A 20,201-nucleotide genomic window follows, 5' to 3' on the forward strand; every position below is an offset into this window, starting at 1 on the left:
TGCTCTAAAGAAAATTTCAAGGCAGTCAAAAGTTGAGGCTGTGGCACGTTGTTGGGGGCTTTTAACCAGATAAATTTTGCAAATGAAGAGCTAAGAGCCCAGCAGGATAATTTAAAATGCTATGAGTTTGGCTAGAAGCATAACTGTGGACTCTAGAGACAGAGCTGAGATGGATTGCTGAGAAAAAGCAGAGAAATAAGGAAGATGGCCAGGAGGCACGCCGGGAAGCAGGGGGTCTCCATCCTTTGCAGCCTAACCTGAAAGCTGCAGAAATGAAAAAAATTGCTCAGATGAGAAAGTGGCTGAGCACCATGCTCCAGAATGGTGACAGAGGCCACATGAGGTTCCAGAATGGCAGCAACATAGAGAAGTTTTCCTTACAATGAGGTAAACAGAGCCCACCGATCCAGGAACTGGAACCCTACAGCTAAGAAAGAGAAAAGCCTGGCACTGTTCCAGCTGGCACAAAACCTTGGTGGCATCCACATGGTGCTGACATTAGGTGCAAAGAAATGGCACACATTCTGAGGGTAAGACAGATTTCACCTTGATAGCCAAGGGTGTGGGAGGCCAAGCAGTGTGCCCCCGAGAAGGCAATATGTAAAGATATAAGGGTGAAGCCAAAGATGCAGTGGAGACCACAGAAGTTTGGAAACGCCAGGAACATGGATGATCCAAGGAAGCTGCAAAACGCAAGCAGAGAGGGTTTAAGAGAGAAGCTGCAGGAGCTAAAATCCCTGGAAGTACCATGGGGTTGGGCTCACCCAAGCAACATGGAGCTTGCAAACAAATTGCTTCAAAGGCTGAGCCTGGAACTCTAGGAATTAATGTTTGCCTTGCCAGATGTTGGACTTGCTTTGTTTCCAATGCTTTGTATTCCCCTGTTTGTACATTTTGGAATGATTATGTTTATCTTGTGCTTTGCATTTCAGAAATGTTTTATCTTGTTTCATTTCTATCGGGGTTAGAGTTTTAAGAGTTTACCATATATATCAGAGGAGACTTGGGACTTGGACTTCTCAACAATGTTTAAAATGTTAGGACATTGGCAACTCTTGGAGATGGACTAAATATCTTTTGTATAAAAGATGTACATCATTGTTTGGGGATCAGGGTGGAATGTCACATTTTATGTTGGTAGCCTCCAGGCCTCATGCATTTGCATTGTGCATTTGTGATTGGTTCATTATCTAGCACTTGGATTGGTGGTGCCAGTGCTACACCCGCCTAGGGGTGGAGCCAGCATACAATGTAATGGCTGGAAAAAGCTTGAGTCTCTCTCTTTTGCCGGTTTTTGCCTTGCTGTTTGCTGCCACCATGAACTGAAGACTATCATGCCACCCTGCCTTGGAGCCAACTGATAATGGACTGAAACTACAAAACTGTACAAAAACTGTAAGAAATAAACCTTTCTTTTCCCAGCTTTGGGCATCAGGTATTTTGTCTCAACGACGAGCAAACTGTAACTAGGAGAGTAACTGATGTCATTTTCCTGACCTAACATCATGGACATCTTCTTCTCCAGTGGAAAACAGATAGCAGCTCCATGTAAAGCTGAGAGTTTTAATTCATGACTCAGTATTGTCAGCTTGTATTAGGTGACAGGTACATCTATAAGAAAAAAGGATGTAGCTGCACAGGAAATAAAGAGGTATCCAGTGATCAGGACCTGACACCAAGACCCACCCTATCCTGCTATCTTTTCTGAAAAGGAAGACCCAAATGGTGCTGTTCTGAGCTCATCTCAAGTCTGTGCTCCATTTTTCTATTTTTTGGCATCAGAGATGGGAAAGGTTTTCCAGATGTAGGATGAGTGAGAGAGGAATCACATTTGGATGTAGGTGAATTACAAGTGTGCTGTTGAATCTTTGTATATATGGCTGACTTGGAAAAGTGAAGCAGATGGATCCCTGTGAGATCTGAGTATCACCTATGGTTTCATAGATGAAGAATAAAATCCAGGTTGGGTGGGAACTTGAGTGCCCAGCCTGCACAGGTGCAGCGAGGTGACTTCTCCAACCCCATCTAGAGGTGGGACTTGCTGAGAGCAGCGACGCACTTGCAGATCATTGCTTGTCTTTACTGTTTAAAGAAGCTCTTGAGAAAGCAAAGTGAAGTGCTCTCCACGTCACACCTCACAAGCTGCTCCCTATTCTGATTTGCAGCTGTAGAGCTGGAAAGATGAAGAAAGACCACAAGATGGAGACACCTGACTGGTTGCTCATTGCTTCACTGCCATCCTTCCTACTCAAGTAATTAAACCATAATTCAGACTGGGATAACGTTTAGATCAGACAGATACAGTAATTGTGCAAGGAGACAAAATGTTGTAAATGAAAGACAGTGATTTTCAGAATGTTAATATCTCCTGGGCTGGATGACAACTGTGAAAATGGAAATGTTGGTGATAGTGTACAGTAGCCAGGAGATCTGAAAATCCTGAGGGTACAAATAGAACATGAGGGTCCTCATTATTGCATTAGTGTAAATCTCCTCTGCACTACAGCTGTCAAGGTGAGTATATCCGAGACAACTGTGATTTACTTTCATGAACCATGAAATTTCCCTCAGAACCTCCAATATTAATCCCTGTGATTAAACCAGGGCTGTGATGCCAGTGCCCATGTATTGTAGGACCTTCACTCTTTCTGATCTTTACCTGCTGTGACCTATGTGGCTCTTGAGTTTCCTGAGGAGAAGGAATGCAAGACGATGAGAAAATGAAAAAGAGACAAAGCAGGCGTCAGGTGGAGCCCTTACTCTTCTGATGAAAGGGAAGGAACTGCTCCACCAGTGTAGCACCTTTATTTACATACCAGAAGGATGTCGGTTTCTCCACTGCCTAGCAACTCATTGCTTGGATTGTCTAAGGGCTTGATGTTTCCTGGATGAAGGAACTTCTTCTTGTGGTTTGCCACAGGCACTCTTTGTTCTTAGGGATGCCCATGCCCTGGCCATGTCACAGTCCTGTTAGTGTGGTCAGTTTCCAGGTGGAAAGGCTCCCAAACTTTCCCTGATACCAGCTAGATAGAGAGTAAGTTTTATAGCGGATTTCTCTATAGAGATCTCTGGGCATTTCTGCCCCCTTTTCAGAATTTGATATCAGAGGGCTGTGAGGTAAGTTTTGCTGGAAATGTCTCACCTTTTCTTCTTAAAACTTAGAAATATTGATAGGACATTTTGTGGAGGCATGGACAAACTGTGTCCACCAGCCTTCAATTTTAGCTGCACCATAGTGGTCAGTATTAGTAGCTTTCATAAAATTCCTCACCTCATTTCCCCTGCATTTCTGTATGTCCAGTACAGGACAGCTGTTCTCCATCACACTGCTTCTGCCTACAAACACTCATGTTTAGCATGAAGGCATTCTTCGTGCATAGATGCTTACCACTGTGATATTCTTTCATGCATATTATAGGTTAGCTTAATGGAAAATATTTTAATAATCATGGTCACAATTGCAGTGTTTCTATTAAAATCCCCAGTGTGAGTTTTCAGGCTGTCACTTAGCACACAGCTCGCTGACTCATTTTATTTTAATTTTTTATTTAAAGAGAAAACAAAACAAAATAAAAGACTACAAGGGTACTAGTAATACAGAATTAAAAAAAACAAACAGTAAGAAATCACTAGTTAATAAATTACATATTGTTGTCTTAGAAATAGTTGATCAAGTTACAAAATTAAGCATACAAAGTGGACATTCAAACAGCGAAACTGCAAACACTCGTGTTCAATGATCCAACAAAAACTTAGTAATATGGTCCTCTATCTTACATACCTAAACGCACTTGCAGTTGTGTCCTTTAGAGCACTTTGTTTTCCTCTCTTTTTTTACAATGACTTTTAAACATTTTGGGTTTTATTACTCTCACAGTTTTTATTACTTTTTTTTTGCAAGAGAATAAAACCAAATGTGACAAAACAAAGCAGAGTCGATCAAAACAAAGAATGGACATAGTACATGATGTAAAAACAGAATACAATGTAATCAACAGTAAATATGCCATCGACATACCTCATAGATCTCGAGAAATCAATTCTAAAATTCATCTGGAGCTTGAAGAGACCTAGAATAGCAAAGACAGTTCTAAACAGCAAAGGTAAGGCAGGAGGCATCGCAATCCTTGTTTCTGTTTTAATATTCAGATCTTTGATCCATTTAGATTATAATTTAGTACATGGTGATAGGCAAGAATCTAGTTTTAATTTTCAGCATATGTAGAGCCAGTTTTTCCAATACCTATTATTAAAGAGACTGTCCTTCCAGTGAACATGTTTGGCCTCTCTATCAGAGATAAGATGGTTGATTGTGTTTGTAGTTGTGGTTTTATCTTCTAATCTATTCCATTGATCTTTGGCTCTGTTTTGATTCCAGTACCATGTCGATTTTATTATGGCTGCTTTGTAATATAACTTCAATTCAGGGATTGTGATATCTTCTGCCTTGCCTTTGCTGTTTAGAGCTGTCTGTGCTACTCTAGGTCTCTTCAAACTCCAGATAAATCTTCGGAGTGATTTCTGTAGATCTATGAGGTATGTTGATGTTGTTTTTATTGGGATTGCATTGAAGCTGTGTGACAGTTTTGGGAGAATGGCCATTTTCACAATATTTATTCTTCCTATCCATGAGCAAGGGATATCTTTCCATTTTTTGAGATTGTCTTCAATCTGTTTTTTCAGTGTGTCTGTCTCTCTCTCTCTGCCTGTCTCTCTACATCTTCCTTTCCTTCCTTCCTTCCTTCCTTCCTTCCTTCCTTCCTTCCTTCCTTCCTTCCTTCCTTCCCTCCTTTCTTCCTTCCTTCGTCCTTTCCTCTGCCAAGGAATGAGCTCATGTTACATGCACTAGCGCCATTCTCTGCCATATTTTATATTTTAAAACCAGGTGTTATTGTGTTATAAAATTGTCTAACCTAAACTTAAACTTGCTGTCCTCCTGCCTTAGCCACAGAGAGTGCTGGGATTACAGGTGTGCACCACTACACTCAGCCAGCTTCAAGATTTCTCATGTGATATTCACTATCACTCAGAAATTGTTGTTGCCTTGCAAACCAGAGACGCTTTCTGGTTACTTAGAATATTTTCTCTTTGTTTGCATTTTTAGCATCTTGGATATGATTAAGATTTAAGACTTTCTGAAGTAGTTCGGCAGGAGATCTGGGGTTTTTAAAAATTGAGTGGTAATAACTTTCAACAAATTCGAAGAGTGTTCAGGCATCCTTGGGTCAAGTTAACTGCAGAGTTTCTCCTATTGATTGGTGAAAATCTACACATAGTTGCACCCCCTCAGCTGGCTGATGTGCTCCTAACCACTCTGTGTCTAGTCACCAGTGTTTATGGGTGCTGTTTCCTGTAGCCCACTCCATTAGGATTTCCAACAATTTTATTTTGTGCTTCTCTAGCTTTAAGGATTTTCTGCTCATGATTTTGGATATGATTTCAATTCTCTCAATTTAATTGTGAATTTATCAGGTAAAAACATCACTTGTTTAGAGAAGCTGAACTTGAGATAAACTCAACCATTTCTTGCCTGTAGCCCTGGGACTTTTCCTTAGTCCTGTAGATACTTTCCATTTGTGATGCTCAATCATCTCTTCAGATTGTAGCTCTCCAGTGGAATTCCTAATTTCATTTTCATGATTTACATTTCTACCTCGGATTCTGTGAACAATAATCGTTTCAAGAATTGCTTGTTTTGTTCTTCAAGCTACACATTAGGAAAAGACTGCTATAGGAAATCTATGAAAATATGGAGACTTTTTACTATAGTTGTATGAAAAAGATAACAGTTGTAAAACTATTGGAGTGATATAATAACATTAACTATTTGTTTAAAATCTTTGTAGACATGGTACAACCAATCAGGACTAAAAAGGACTCAGCCTGATCTACTAGAGAAGTAAGATCCAGACATGTGAGAGGCCTGAAGGGAAATAGAAGAGGGAATTTTCACAACCCAGCAGCTTCTCTCTATCTCAGTTGTAGTATTTCTTAGTATGAATATGTGTAATCAGGAAAATAGTATAACATAGTTGTACTGGGTTGATAGAAAGTCTTAACAAAATTATGCATTTTTAGACATGTATATTTGTTCAAATTTAAGAAAATTAAAAAGCAAATTCTTAATATAAAAATTACTTTTGGTGCTGAACACCATAAAGACTTTCAAAAATGATATCTTGAAATAAACCATTAACATTAATGTTTCTTTAATATCCTTAAAAAAGTTGAAATGATTTGCAATTCTTCTAATCTAGAAAAAAATGTTATTCTACTACGTCTTTAATTATATGCTTTCTCTCTAACGAAACAACTAATCTTCTGATTACATTCATTTGTAAACAGTCTCATAAAGTCATCACAATACAACTGAATGTAATATGGCATTCCATTTTCAGTAATGGTACTTACAGTATTTTATGCTAGTTACAGATAGAACCTAAGTGACCTCATCACATAGCTTCACAGTTCACACGTCCCTTTCTTTTCCAGGTTTAATGCACAAGCCTCTGTCATGCAGGCATTCATGGGTGTTTTCAACTATCAAGCAAAATGCCCTTTTTACAATATATTTACGATTGCTTTGGAAACAGTACTGCAATGTATGTTTTTAATTCAGGTTCCATATGAGCTGCGTTCTGCAGGGCTGCAGTCTGTGCAGTGAGAACACAGCTGAGGATTCAGTCAACTCAGAGCTCTCACCAGTGTCTAGAAAGAAACGAGAATATAACTGGACATTTTCTCTACTTACAGGGGATTTTTTAATTACCTACAGCACAGTAAAACTGATAGCTACTTCCAACTTACCTAAGGAAAGGGCCAAGGAATACACAGCTTTTCAGTGCCCCCTGTGTTCCACAGAGCTCGCCTGCACTCGGTCAGGTGTCCATCTCTGTGAATCAGAACTAATGGGCTGACAATCGCATAACCAAGGGTCATAAAATTCCAAATATCTTCTAAAATGGAATTATCATGGAAGGAATTAATAAAGAGACAAAAAACAAAATCTGTCCAATAGAAGAAAACAAAGCAGAGCATCAGAAGGAGCACACTTTTAGAGGCTCTGACTTCAGGGGCAGCTTTGTGGAGTAACTTGGAGATCTGTAGGCAGAGAGCACGCTGGTGGTGCTTGTGGAGAAGAAAGATGATGTGCACACTGGCTGTGCCCATGGTGGCCAAAAACATGACATCTCTTACTACCATGGCTGCAACAAATGTCCATTTCACTTTTAGGTTTTCTGGTTGTAAAAGACAGGGACTACGGTTCATATTCCCTTTTGATGAATTTTTGCTTGTACTTGTGATGTAAAGGAGTAAGTTCAGGCTTATGGAGGAATTGAGAATCCAAAAGAAAAGACACAAGGGAAGGAGGTGCCATGAAGACCTGGGCTGGAGCTTCCTCCACCCTGAGTGTCTGCGACTCATGGTGATGGCCTGGACCACTGTGAGGAGACCAGTGGTGCAGATGGAGAGGCCCCGGGCCATCCTTGACAAGTAAACAACAGTCTTACAGCCTGTGTCATCAAGGAAGTTTCGCACACCCAAAGCTGTTAAGGTCTCTGGCGCTCCCTTGGAAAGCAGAGTCATGGTATTTGTAACAGCCAAATGGATGAGAATGAGATGTATAGGTTTCATCTCACTGCCTCCAAATATGAGCACATACTTCACAAAAACAAAGATGTTCCCCATAGTGCCAAGTCCAGTTAGCGAGGCAGAGATTGCTCCCCTGACAGTGTTAGATGGCATTTCTAACCTAACAGGCAAAATGGATCCAGCACATGCATAGCTTTCTGAGGAAAGCTTCAGTAATAATGACACATATGTGTCTGTAACACACAGTCTCAGCAATTTTCTGGCCTGTGAGAGACAGCAGTGTTGTGCAAAGATGCAGATTCTGTTGAAAGGACTCTGTACATTTTGCTGCTCACTCCTGCAGCTCATTCCTGGTGAATTGTAGTGCCAGTCTGGGGACTTGTATTCACAACTAGAAGTTAATAAGCCAGATTGTGTTTACCTCCAAAGTTGTAAAGTCCTTCTTGTTGTTCAAATATCTATGTACTTACCTATGTTCAACAGAAATATTGCTTAACTGAAACTGAAATCTCTCCAGGCAGGATGGCTTCCTATGCTTGCATTTAATTCTATCCGATTCTCATCATTTGATTTCAAAAGACCATGCGCGGTATAAAATGTTGTCACTCAATCACAATATCTGACACCTGTGGTGTGACCATGGAAACCATGTTTCTGTTAACTTTGCAGCTGCTTCTTCTGTGTCTTCTTTTTCCCATGAGTGCACTAACTGTAGTGCTGTTTTGGTCTTTCTCAGCTAAAGCTGCTGGTATGTGTATTTCAGACCTTGAGAGGATTTTATCTGTTCACAACTAGGATCTGCAGTGCCACTTTGTGACAGAGAAATTTATGTCACACTGTGTCCTCTCCTTCCTACAGAAAACTAAGGGATTCTGTTAGATTTCTTTGCACTGAAAGCCGCTGAGAATGTAAGGTACACAGAAGTAGGTTTGACCATAAGATTGGCTCCAGATGGTGTGATGCTTACAGGATACCAGCTTTTTTTTATTTAAAGAGACAGAAATAGTAAGAAGGTTACTGAACAGGGTTATAGGACATTGGCAGTGGTTAATATGGTGTGTGTTGCTGTCTTCCAAGTTGCTCAGCTTCTCCAGGTGAACACCACAGAGCACAGTGACCCCTCCCATCACTTCTCTGTCAGTTCTTGTTTTGCCCTCAAGAGACAAGCAGAAAATTCTCTACTTCAGAGCAGCATAGAAACAGGATACTTTGTTTACTGGCTAGCACAGAATAAAATAGGATACAAGGTGTGCCTAGCTCAGCAGCACTGGCTGGTAAATCTAGAATATGAACTGCTCGAGTGTTCAGTCAGAGACTGGAATTTGTTAAACACCATTGTGATTAATGCATCACAACATCCTGAAGACATTTTAATGCTTTCCTTTTGTTTTTGTTTCTGTGTCTTTGGTCCAAGTCTCCCTATTTTCACCAGCTCCCTCCTTCTTTCCTCAAAATCCAAAGCTCTGAGACACAATAACCTCTGATGTCAGACACTCAGGAGTGACATCTTATTCTCACTGTTATCAAAACATCCTAAGAGAAGTAAGTGAATTCTCACTAAGCATGACCTGGGAAGTATTTATCTCAGGTCCAATTTTCATGAGTAAAACACTGAAATTAATGCTCTTTGCTTCACAGCAGTAGAATAAAACTAAAGCAAATTATTTCCTGCCATTGAAGCTTGCAAACTCGGGGCTCCATGGTTGCAAGTCTGCAAAAAGAAACTGTAATTTTCATTTGTAGTAATAGTTAGTTGTCCCCTGTCCCCATACATATAATAAACTTGAGTGGATATGAACATATCTTATGTGTTAGCTTAAGGAGACTTATACCTACACGCAGAGATTACACTAAATAGTAAGGCGCTAAAGGAATACACAATATGGTGAAGAGTCACATAGTTAGCCCCTATTGAAGAACAGAATTGCACCAAACATGAAACATCCACATTTCATAAGAGATTATGATGCTGACAGAGTCCTAGTGCAAGGGTAATCTGAGGATAACAAAACAATTTTTCACAGAAACTCAAAGGCACCTAAAGCTTCCTGGTTGCTCAAGACATGCAAAGAGGAAGCATTATGCAAAGGCCAACACACCAGCTCCCCGGTGCTGTCAAAGCTGCACACAGGGACAGAAATGGCTTGATATGGCTGCAGTAGTGATTTCTGTGCTTGTTGACCCCTTTTTACCTGAGGTGCTGGCATTTTAAAGAACTCAGGAAGAGTGAGGGTCCTGAGGCTCACAGATCTTCTCAATAACTTCTTGCTCAGGCAGAGACAGGTAAGCTTTAGGCTTCTGAGAGAACATCTGAAGACAATTTGATGTGAGTAAATGGACCTGGTGAGGACTACTCACCTTTCAAAGGTAGTCAATTCTGTGATAAGTCTCTCATGGAGCTTTTTCTCCAGCCCCTGTTTTGCAAGGTGAGGCTCCCATCATATTTATATGTTCAGGTCAGTTGAGCTCTTGGCTATGGTAAGTTCTCTCCTGGAGTTTAATTTGCACTACTGTCATCCTGTCAGGGATATGGAAAAGCTCTGCAGAACCTTACTCCCTGGTGTATAACTTTCCCTCTATCCTGGCAATTATACTGTTGTTTAGTTCAGAAGTTTTCTGATGCTCAGTTGGGCCTTAACTATTTCAAGAGAAGATTGCACAGTGACACAGTGAAGATCCAGCCATGTCACTGTGTCTGGGGACACCCACTTTTCAGATCTTCCCCTCAGTTCCTAAACTTCCAAGCTGTGGGGTAGAATGGGAAGCTGTTTCTCAGTCACAGAATGAGTTGTTTTTCTCTCCACGAGGCAGTGAGCAGTGATGATCTCTCGGCTCTCTGAGCCCATCGCAGCCATGCACCTGGGCAGGGTCAAGTCCTCCTGCTTCACCAGCCTGTGAGCATTGGCCACTTGTGGTCTCTGCCACAGTCGCAGTACTTTCCCATCCCCATGAACGTTCCATGGGAAAAGGGACCCCAAACCCAGGGAGACTCCTGCTCTCAGTCACCCACACTTGCCTACACTCCCTCAGCCTGCACCTGTGTGAGTCTACCTCCAGCGGTGAAAAATTGTTGTTCTGTGAATGAAAGAATAGCCTATTATATAATAGCATTTGCATCTCCAATTTTCAAAATAGAAATCAAAGCAGAATTACATGAAAATGGTGTCAGAACAAATAGTAAGCCAAATGAAAATATAATATGAAATACTTTTCTGGGACTAAAAGTACATTTAGCTTTTCTTCACTGTTGTGCATTTTTGTAGAAATTGGCATTTAAAAATTATTTCTAGATGCTTTTTGATGTACAGACGTCTTCCCCATGATAATTTTCAAGTTTTCACTCCAAGAAGCCTCCTCAAGGCCCTAGAGAAATTCAAAATGTCCTCATGCAGTTGTACCTTCCCCTTCTCCAACTTTCCACTGAAAACACGCATTTTCAGCTCCCTGGGTGCCTGGTTCTGATTTACAAACAGTCCTCTCTCATCCCATTAAGAGCACTTTGCTTATTTACTTTCTGACAAGTGTAGTTCATTTTGATACACATCATATTTTATTTAATCATCCAAGTGTTGACGGGCACCTAGGCTGGTTCCATGGCCTGGTTATTATGGACTGTACCACAATACACCTGGTTGTCCAGCGTCTGTATCCTGCCTCCTTCTTCCAGGTGTATCTGAGGGGAAGCGTAACAAGAACGAATGGGAGCTCCTAACAGAATTTTTATTTTTATTTTTTTCTTTATTTTAAAGAGATTAAGACAAAAGAGGTCATCAGATCAGAACAGATCAGGACAGAACAATGTAAGCAACACAGTATTTCACCAGAATATAACCCTTAATTAAGAGTAACTAGCACGATGTTACTTTCTTTGAAATAGTTGAGCATAACTTCACATACAATAGTATCAAACATAGCAGAATAGTATAAAACCATTCAAGAGAATGAGAACATTACAGGGAATTCAACACCAAAATACCTACAACAAATGATGGCTACTATATTATCTCATTCTCCATTGAAAATTTTTTTATACTTTCACATGTAATACAATCCTATAAGGTACAGCATGATGGAGCCAATGGAAACAGAAGAGCAAAAGCATGGTAGGACTTCAGAGTAAGATGATATTATATCAGTACTGGCTATTATAATGACTTGTTTTCCTGAAATTAGCTGTTCTTATCGTCACAGATAATAAAATCAAACAAACCAGGATAAACACATGTCAACTAATGAGTGCAATCGATATAAGTCTTCAAAATAATGTAATGGGGAATCATGATTACCATAAACTCTTAAGTACTCTTCCTATTTCTTACACTAGGGAGACTATACAGTATTTATACACGTGAGTTTGATTTTTTTCACTTATATGTATGGTCTCAAGTTGTGCCCATTTATTAGTAAATATCTCAATGTGATCATTCTTTATAGCTGAGTAGTACTCCATTGTATAAAAATACCACAACTTTTTTTATCCCTTCCTCTGTTGATGAACATGTAGGTTGTTTCCAAGATCTGCTATTACAAATTGTGCGGCTATAAACATGGGTGCACATATATCACAGTGGAATCATGTTTTTAGTTCTTCTGGGAAAATGCCCAGAAATAGAATAGCTGGATGGAATGGGACTTCCAATCTCAGCTTTTGGAGGAATCTCCAGAATGACCTCCACAGTGGTTGCACCATTCCACATTCCTACCAACAGTGTAAGAGTGTTCCCTTTCCCCCAAAGCCATTCCAGCATTTGTTGTTGGTAGTTTTCTTGATCCTGACCATTTTTTCTGGAGTGAGATGGAATCTCAGTGTGGTTTTAATTTGCATTTCTGTAATGACCAATGATGATGAACATTTTTTGATGTAATTATTTGCCATTTGTGTTTCTTCATCTGAGAAGTGTGTATTCATCTCAGATGCTCATTTTTGGATTGGGTCCTTGAGTTTCGGGGATGTGATTTTTAAAAAAATTCTTTATATTTTTAGACAGAAATCCTTTGTCTGAGGAACAATTCACTAAGATTTTTTTCCCAGTTTGTTGGTTTTCTTTTTACTGTGCTGGGGATTTCATTTTACACGTGGAAACTTTTTGATAAGACATGATCCCAACTATTGATTCTGGAAAGTTATACCCATGTGGTTTAATTCCTGTTCATGAATTCTCTACCTACCCGTATGTCTTCAAGCTTTTTACCTACTTTGTCTTTCAACAGATTTAGTGTTTCTATTTTAATATTTACATCTTTGATCCATTTAGATTTTGGTTTAGTACATGGTCATAAGCATGGTTCCAGTTTTAGTATTCAGCCTATGGAGAGCTATTTTTTCCAGCACCATTTGTTAAAGAGACTGTGCTTTTTCCAGTGAACATGTTTGGCCCTTTATCAAACATAAGGTGGTTGAGTGTGTTTGTAGTTGTGGTTGTATCTTCTAATCTATTCCATTAATCTTTGGGTCTGTTTTTATTCCAGTACATGTTGATTTTATTACAGTAGCTTTGTAGTATAATTTTAAGTCAGGGATTGTGATTTGCCTTCTTGCCTTTGCTGCTTAGAATTGCCTTTGCTATTCTTGGTCTTTTCTGGTCCCAGATTAATTTTAGGAGTGATTTTTCTAGGTCTCAGAGGTATGTTGATGGTATTTTCACTGGGATTGCATTGAAGCTGTGTAACAATTTTGGGAGAATGGACATTTTCACAATATTTATTCTCCCTGTCCATGAATGAGGGCTGACTTTCCATTTTCTGAGATTATCTTTGATTTCTTTTTCAGGGAATTATAATTTTCGCTGTATACATCGTTTACTACTTTGGTGAGATTAATTCCTAATTATTTCCTTTTATGGATGCTAGTATGAAGGGTGTGGCTTCTCTTATTTCTCTTTCTTTAATTTTGTTGTTAGTGTATAGGAATGCTATTGATTTTTGAGCTTTGATTTTGTACCCATCTATATTGCTGAATACATTTATTATATTTAGGAGACTTTCAATGGAGGCTTGGGGGTCTTCTATGTAGAGTATCATGTCATCTGCAAATAATAATTTATCTTTCACTTTTCCTATCTTTACCCCTTTTATTTCTCTCTCTTGTCTAATTGCCCTGGCTATTATTTCCAGGATTATATTGAATAGGAGCAGTGGTAAGTGATATCCTTGTCTTATGCCTGATTTTAAGGTAAAGGGCTTCAGTTTTTGACCATTTAATATGATGCTGGGTTTTGGTTTGTCATGGAATGCCTAAGGTAACGACCATCTATTCTAATCTTCTGTAAGGTTCTTATCATGAATGAGTGTTAGCATTTTTCTGCAGCTATGGAAATGATCATGTGATTGTTACTTTTGTCTTTATAGATATAGTGGATTACATTTATTAATTTACGTATGTAAAACTATTCCCACATGGGATGAATCCCACTTCTTCATGGTATATAATCTTGATGACTTGTTGCATCCTGTTCACCAATATTTTATTGAGGAATTATGCATCTGTGTTCATTAGGGAGATTGGTCTGTAGTTCTCTTTTGTAGCCGGGTCTTTCTCAGGTTTTGGTAGTAGAGTTATATTTGCTTCCAGGAATGACTTACGGAGAATTGCTTCGCTTTTGATTTCCTTGAAGAGTTTTTGGAGTGTTGGCATTGTATTTCTTGTAAAATTCCACAGTGAATCTGTCAGGGCCTGGACTCTACTTTGTAGGTAAGTAGTTAATTTCATTGATAGAAATTTGGTTATTCAGCAGTTTTACATCTTCTTGATCCAGCTTTGGTACTTCATATGCTTATAGGAATCTATCCATTTTTGTGTGGCATAGGCAGGCCTCAAGCCTCCTCTGCAGTGCATCTCCCTCCTCCCTCCTCCTGGCAGAAGTGGTGGTGGTGGCAGTGGTGCTCTCTGGAGTGAGAGCAGGTCACAAGCAAGGCCTATGTAGGTCCCCGCAGCGCAGCTCCCTCCTCCAGGTGGTGGCATTGGCAGTGCTCTCCAGACTCTCCTATCAGAATTCTATGGTTGCTCTAATAATTTACACATCTTCTTTTTCCATGCCTCGATTGATGAGTCTTTGAGTTGTTTTTAAGTTTTCACTATTATAAACTGTTCCATTATAAACATGGATATGCTTATATCACTGTGGTATGATATTTCTAATTCTTCCAGGAAGATACCAAAAGTGGAATAGGACCATTAATCATAGGTTTCTGAGCAATCTCCAGACTCAGTCAGTCTATGATAGCAGGGAATGGTTTACTTTTTCCCATGCTCCATCAGCATTTCTAATTGTTTTATTTCTGATGGCAGCCGTTCTTTCTGGAGAGAGATGAAATCTCAACATTGTTTCAATTTTCATCTTTCTAATAACTAGTGATGTTTAATAATTTTATATGTTTATTAGCTATTTGTGTTTCCTCATCTAAAAATGTGTTTTCATCCCAGATGCCCATGTTTGGGTAGATTCTTTATTTTGGAGGAAGATATCTGATGATATTTTTAGTTCTTTATATGTCTAGATAGAAGTTCTTTGACTGAAGGACAACTAGCTAGCATTTGTCCCACTCTGTGGATTATCTTTTCACCCCATTGGTGATCTCTTTTGTTGTGCAAATATTTTTTTATAGCATCAGATTCCATTTCTTGATGTTTTATAGAATCTCTTGTGTGATTGGGGTTTTATCCATGGAAACTTTGCTGCATGCATGTCCTCAAGAGTTCTGCCTACTTTCTCTTGTTGCAGCTTTAGATTTTTGTTTTGATATTTAAGTCCTTGACATGTTCTTTATTTTTGTTTATTTCATGGTGATAGGCTTGGGTCTAGTTTCAGTGTCTGGCAGGATGAATGCCAGAATTTCCAACATCATTTATTATGGACAATTTCCTATTCCAGTGAAGGTGTTTGGCTCTTTGTCAAAGATAAACTGGCTGAATGTACTTGGAGTCATTTCTGCACCTACTAATCTGTCCCATGTTCCTTGGATGCTCAGATATGTTTTGGGGTTTTTCTGTTATTTTTGATGTCATTGTTTTTCTTTTTGTCAGTACCGTGTTGTTTTTATCACAGTAGGGTTTTAGCAAAATTTCAAGTCAGGCATTGTAATTGTCCATGCATTACTTTTGTTGCCAAGAACTGTTTGTGCTCATGTGAGTCTCTTGCAATTCTAAGTGAAGTTGAGGAATGTTTTCTCTGTTTTTGAGATGCATACTACTGATGTTTTTTTTTTGCCTTGGGATTGCAATAAATCAGTATAACAATATTTAGAGTATGGTAATTTTCACCATTTTGGTTCTACCTTTCCATGAGCAAGAGATATGTTTTTTGTTTTCTGCTATCCACTTCAATATTCTTCAGTGTACTACAATTTAAATGTATAGATATTTTACTCTCATTGTTGGATTGATTCCAAAGTATTCCTTTCTTTTGAATGCTATTGTGAACGGTGCAGTTTCCCTAATTCCTCTGTCAATGAGTTTTTTCACTGTATACAGGAATGCCATTGGTGTTTGAATGTTAATTTTTCTATCCAGCTAAATGACTGAATTAAATTGACAAGTCTTTTGATGGAGTATTGGGGTTGTATGGAGGATTGTGGAATATCAAGTCATCTGCAAATAATGATAATTTAATATCCTACTTTCCTATCCTTATTCCTTTTATTTCTTCCTCTTGCCTAATTTCTCTGGCTGGTACTTACAGAACTACATTGGATAGGAGCAGTGATGGTGTACATCCTTGCCTTGTTCTCGATTTTAGAGTGAAAGCTTTAAGTTTTTGACCATTTACTATGATGCTGGCCATTAGTTTGTCATAGATGGTCTTTCATCAGATTAAGATAAAGACCATCTTTTCTAATTTTTGATTACTAATGGGTGTTAGACATCATTAAATGCAGTGTTCAGTGTTTATGGAGATGATCATGTGATTTTTGTTTTTGGCTCTGTTAGTATGCTGTACTACATTTATTTATTTGTGCATGTTGAACCATTCTTGTACTTTTGGGATGAATCCTATGTGATCAGACATAGAATATTCTTGATTTGCTGCATAAATGCCAAAGATTGGCACATAAATGCCAAAAATCTTTTTAAGATATTTGCATCTGTTTGCAAATATCTTAAAAAGATTTTTGGCATTTATGTTTATTAGTGTGATGAGTCTGCAGTTTGCTTTTGTGATTGGGTCATTCTCTTATTTAGTTATCAGAGCAATAGTAGCTTTTAGGAATGCTTTTGGAAATATTGATTTGCTTTCAATTTCATTAAAGAAGTTCAGTGGAAAATGAGCAAAGATGGCAGAGTGATAACCACAGACTACAGAGACTCTCTGAAATAGTCAACTTAGAATTCAACATAATAGATTGTGGGGAGTCCCGAACAGAGAGAGAGATGAATTCTGTCATCCCAAGAAGAAACTAAGGTGAGAACAACCAATCAAACATAAAGTCCTGGTTCTACAATTGGAATAGCTAAAGGTTAAGTGCTCCTGCTACAATGCCCAAACTCGTGTAGCAGCAACTTGCCAAGCTGTCCAATTCCTGCCACTTCGACTCACTGGAAACACAGTCACATGGAGGTTGGGGGTCGGCATGCTGAATGGAGAGCTGAGCTAGCAGGGAACCTGAATCCACCTTTGGTGAGTGATAGGAATAAAACCATTCCACTGAAAAAGGGGCTCCAACAGATGACATTCTGGCACCTGGCAGGCCTGGCAAGAACAAGGGGCAACAGTGATTTGAGTCAGTTGTTCCCTTCCTGAATGGGAATGTTGGATGAGCTTGGCCTGAGTAACGTGACATGGCTGAGATCCAATAATTTATCTGAAATCAATTCCCTGTGGCAGCAGCACACACTAATGCAGTGAAGGACTCAACAGGTTGACTGATTGGAGGGGAGGGGCCAGCATATGCTGCCCCTATTACAACTCTTAGCACATTGCAGTGGGAATGGTCACCTAGCCAGCATGCTTCAGAAGACTTGTAACCAACAAAGTTAGAAACCAGGGCCTCCTGGCAGAAGCAAAAAAGATGGGAAGAGGAAGCAACAAGAAATAGTCCCCAGGTCCCAACCCTGAGAACATTAACCCAGGACAGGTAAATACAAAGGAGAATCACACCAAACAAGCAATAACAGATACAGCACCATTGGAAATAAAGAGATATTTTTGGGATCTCATAGATGACTTCAAAAGGGAGATATTTAGCCAAGTAAAGCAAGATATAAGAAGATTAATAAGAGAGATGCTAAGCACCCCTCGAGAAGACAGAGACAGAAGAATGGAGGAACTCAAACAAAGGAAAGAACCATTTGATGAAGAATATAAAGAAAATATAGGACACATGAACCATATTCAAAGAGTTTACCAGGAAATTAAAAACTTGATAGAAAGATGGTAAAACTGCTTGAATGAAACTAAGGATAGATTATCCAAACTGGAGGACAGGTTTGCAATGTGGGATGATGAAAGGAAAAACTTTTTAAAAATAACAAGGAAAGAAGCAGTAACAATACAAAGGCTAGAAGATGACAAGAGGATCTATAACTTGAGAATAAAGAATGTGAATGAAGAAGCAGTCGTACAAACAAAGGAAGTACCAAGTGTATTCACATAAATAATTATGGAAAACTTCCCAAGCATAAGAAAAGGAAGTGATATTCAGATGTATGAGGCATTCAGAGCTCCAGCTACCTACAACCAAAACAGAGCTGCACCCAGGCATATAATAATCAAGATCCCAGAAATTCAATATAAGAACAGAATATTAAAAGCTGTTAGACACAAGAAACAGACACCCTAAAGGAAGGCCCATCAGAATAATGGCAGACTTCTCAACACACCGTCAAGTCAAGAAGAGCCTGGAGCAAAATATTCCTAGACCTGAAATCAATCCCAACTCTCCATACCAGATTGATGTATCCGGAAAAACTGTCTCTAGAAATTAATGTAGAAACAAGATGCTTTCAAGACGAAGAGGAAGTTGAGAAATTCATGACCACCAATTCAAATCAACAGAAAATACTGCAGGGCATTGTAGAGAGAGAACAAATTGCTAGGATTCCAGAAACAGTGGCAGAGAAGCCTCAATGAATGGAGCAGAAAACAGAATGAAGAAGACAAGCAAACAACTGATGGCAAAAAAGAGCATAACAGAAATGAGGCAGAGAGGGTTGGTTATAATTTCTAATATAGATGGCCTTGATACACTAAATTAAGAAAAAAAGAGCCACATGTAGAGTAGTTCAGGAGGTAGGGTTCAGTGACACGCTATTTATAGGAAATATAATTAACATGAAAAAGAGTACATGTACTGAGAATCAAATATGAGGAAACCACGCTGTAAATAGTAGTTTGCTCCTCCCCCTATTAAAACCCAGGATCTTGGCGAGACCCAAAAATGCACAGTGTACTCTAGGGAAGTGAAAGAGGAGGGAGAGTCTTAACAAAGATGGCAGAAGATATTGTTAACAGTGTATCAGGATTTAAAACCCACGTTACTTGCACTATTTTGCTTAGATAGATTTTATTCTGTCCCAGTTTGTCTACTTGAGTGCACAGACAGCGATGTCAAAAATATTGGGATATAGCACAGTAATCATCTTTAATTTTCTATTAACTTAATCTGGAGCCCTGTATGACTTATACTGTTTTATCACCACTACTCTTAGTTGAAACTGATTTGTTTGATTTCTGTTTGGTATCCACAGATTTTATTCAAAATGATATGATTGATAGTATCAAGTCTGAGAGTACAGACAACTATACTGAAGATGACAAGACTCACTATGATACACATTCTGGTTTGATTACTGCCTGTTTTGGAAGTTTTATGCTATATACAAAATTGTGTTTTTATTAATACTGTTATGTACTGATATATTCAATTATACTATGTCTGATGGTATAGCCAATTCTATTGAAGATAACAAGAGAGAACACAGGAACTAGGCTAGAACTCCTTGTACAACAGTCTTATATGTCTTTTTTGTTTCATGTGTTTATAGGAATGTGTTTTGTTTTATATTGCTTTGTTTTGTTTCTCCCTCTAATACAGAAAGGATAGAAATACATGTTAAGAGTCATGCATGTGTAGAACCTATAAACAGTTAGGACAACAGACCACGTGACACATGATGAAATTAGGAGATACTTTGAAGAAAAAGAGACACTAAAGTACCCAGTACTGATCCTGGAGTGTCATTATGTGAAACCCAGCAATAGTATTATTCTTTGTTCAGAGTGATATTAGCCTGCTTGGGTTTGTTCAATCTCAACATAATTGAAGATATGGATAACTGCATGTATGTTTAAGTGTATCGGATTGATATCCATATTTCTAAGTTTTTGTTGGATAGTTTAACTGAACTTGTTGCAGTCTCACTGTTTGAATCCCCACTTTATATGTTCCACTTTAGTATCTTGAATAACTATTTGTAAGAGGACAATCTGTAATCATCACCTATTGATTTATTACTGTTTATCTTTTTCTTTGAATGTATGTATTATTTCTACCAGTTTTCTCTTTTGTTTAGTCTTTCTTTAAATAAAATTTTAAAAAAGAAAAAAAGAAAGAAAAAATCTGCAAATGTGTGGAAGTAAAAGAATAATGTATGGGATAAAAAAATCACACAA

At 38.6% G+C, this 20,201-nt stretch overlaps 1 protein-coding gene across 1 annotated transcript; it reads right to left on the reverse strand.

The window, feature by feature from the left end:
• Positions 1-6,807: 6,807 nt before the first annotated feature.
• Positions 6,808-7,746, reverse strand: Cavporv1r656 (vomeronasal 1 receptor cavPorV1R656). The gene is given in 1 exon segment (NM_001167434.1): positions 6,808-7,746. A coding segment is annotated over 1 exon segment (939 nt).
• Between the last annotated feature and the right edge of the window lie 12,455 nt (positions 7,747-20,201).

This window comes from Cavia porcellus, unplaced genomic scaffold (assembly GCF_034190915.1).
Source record: "Cavia porcellus strain 051 isolate PalLab524CR breed Dunkin Hartley unplaced genomic scaffold, mCavPor4.1 scaffold_13, whole genome shotgun sequence".
Taxonomy (NCBI): domain Eukaryota; kingdom Metazoa; phylum Chordata; class Mammalia; order Rodentia; family Caviidae; genus Cavia; species Cavia porcellus.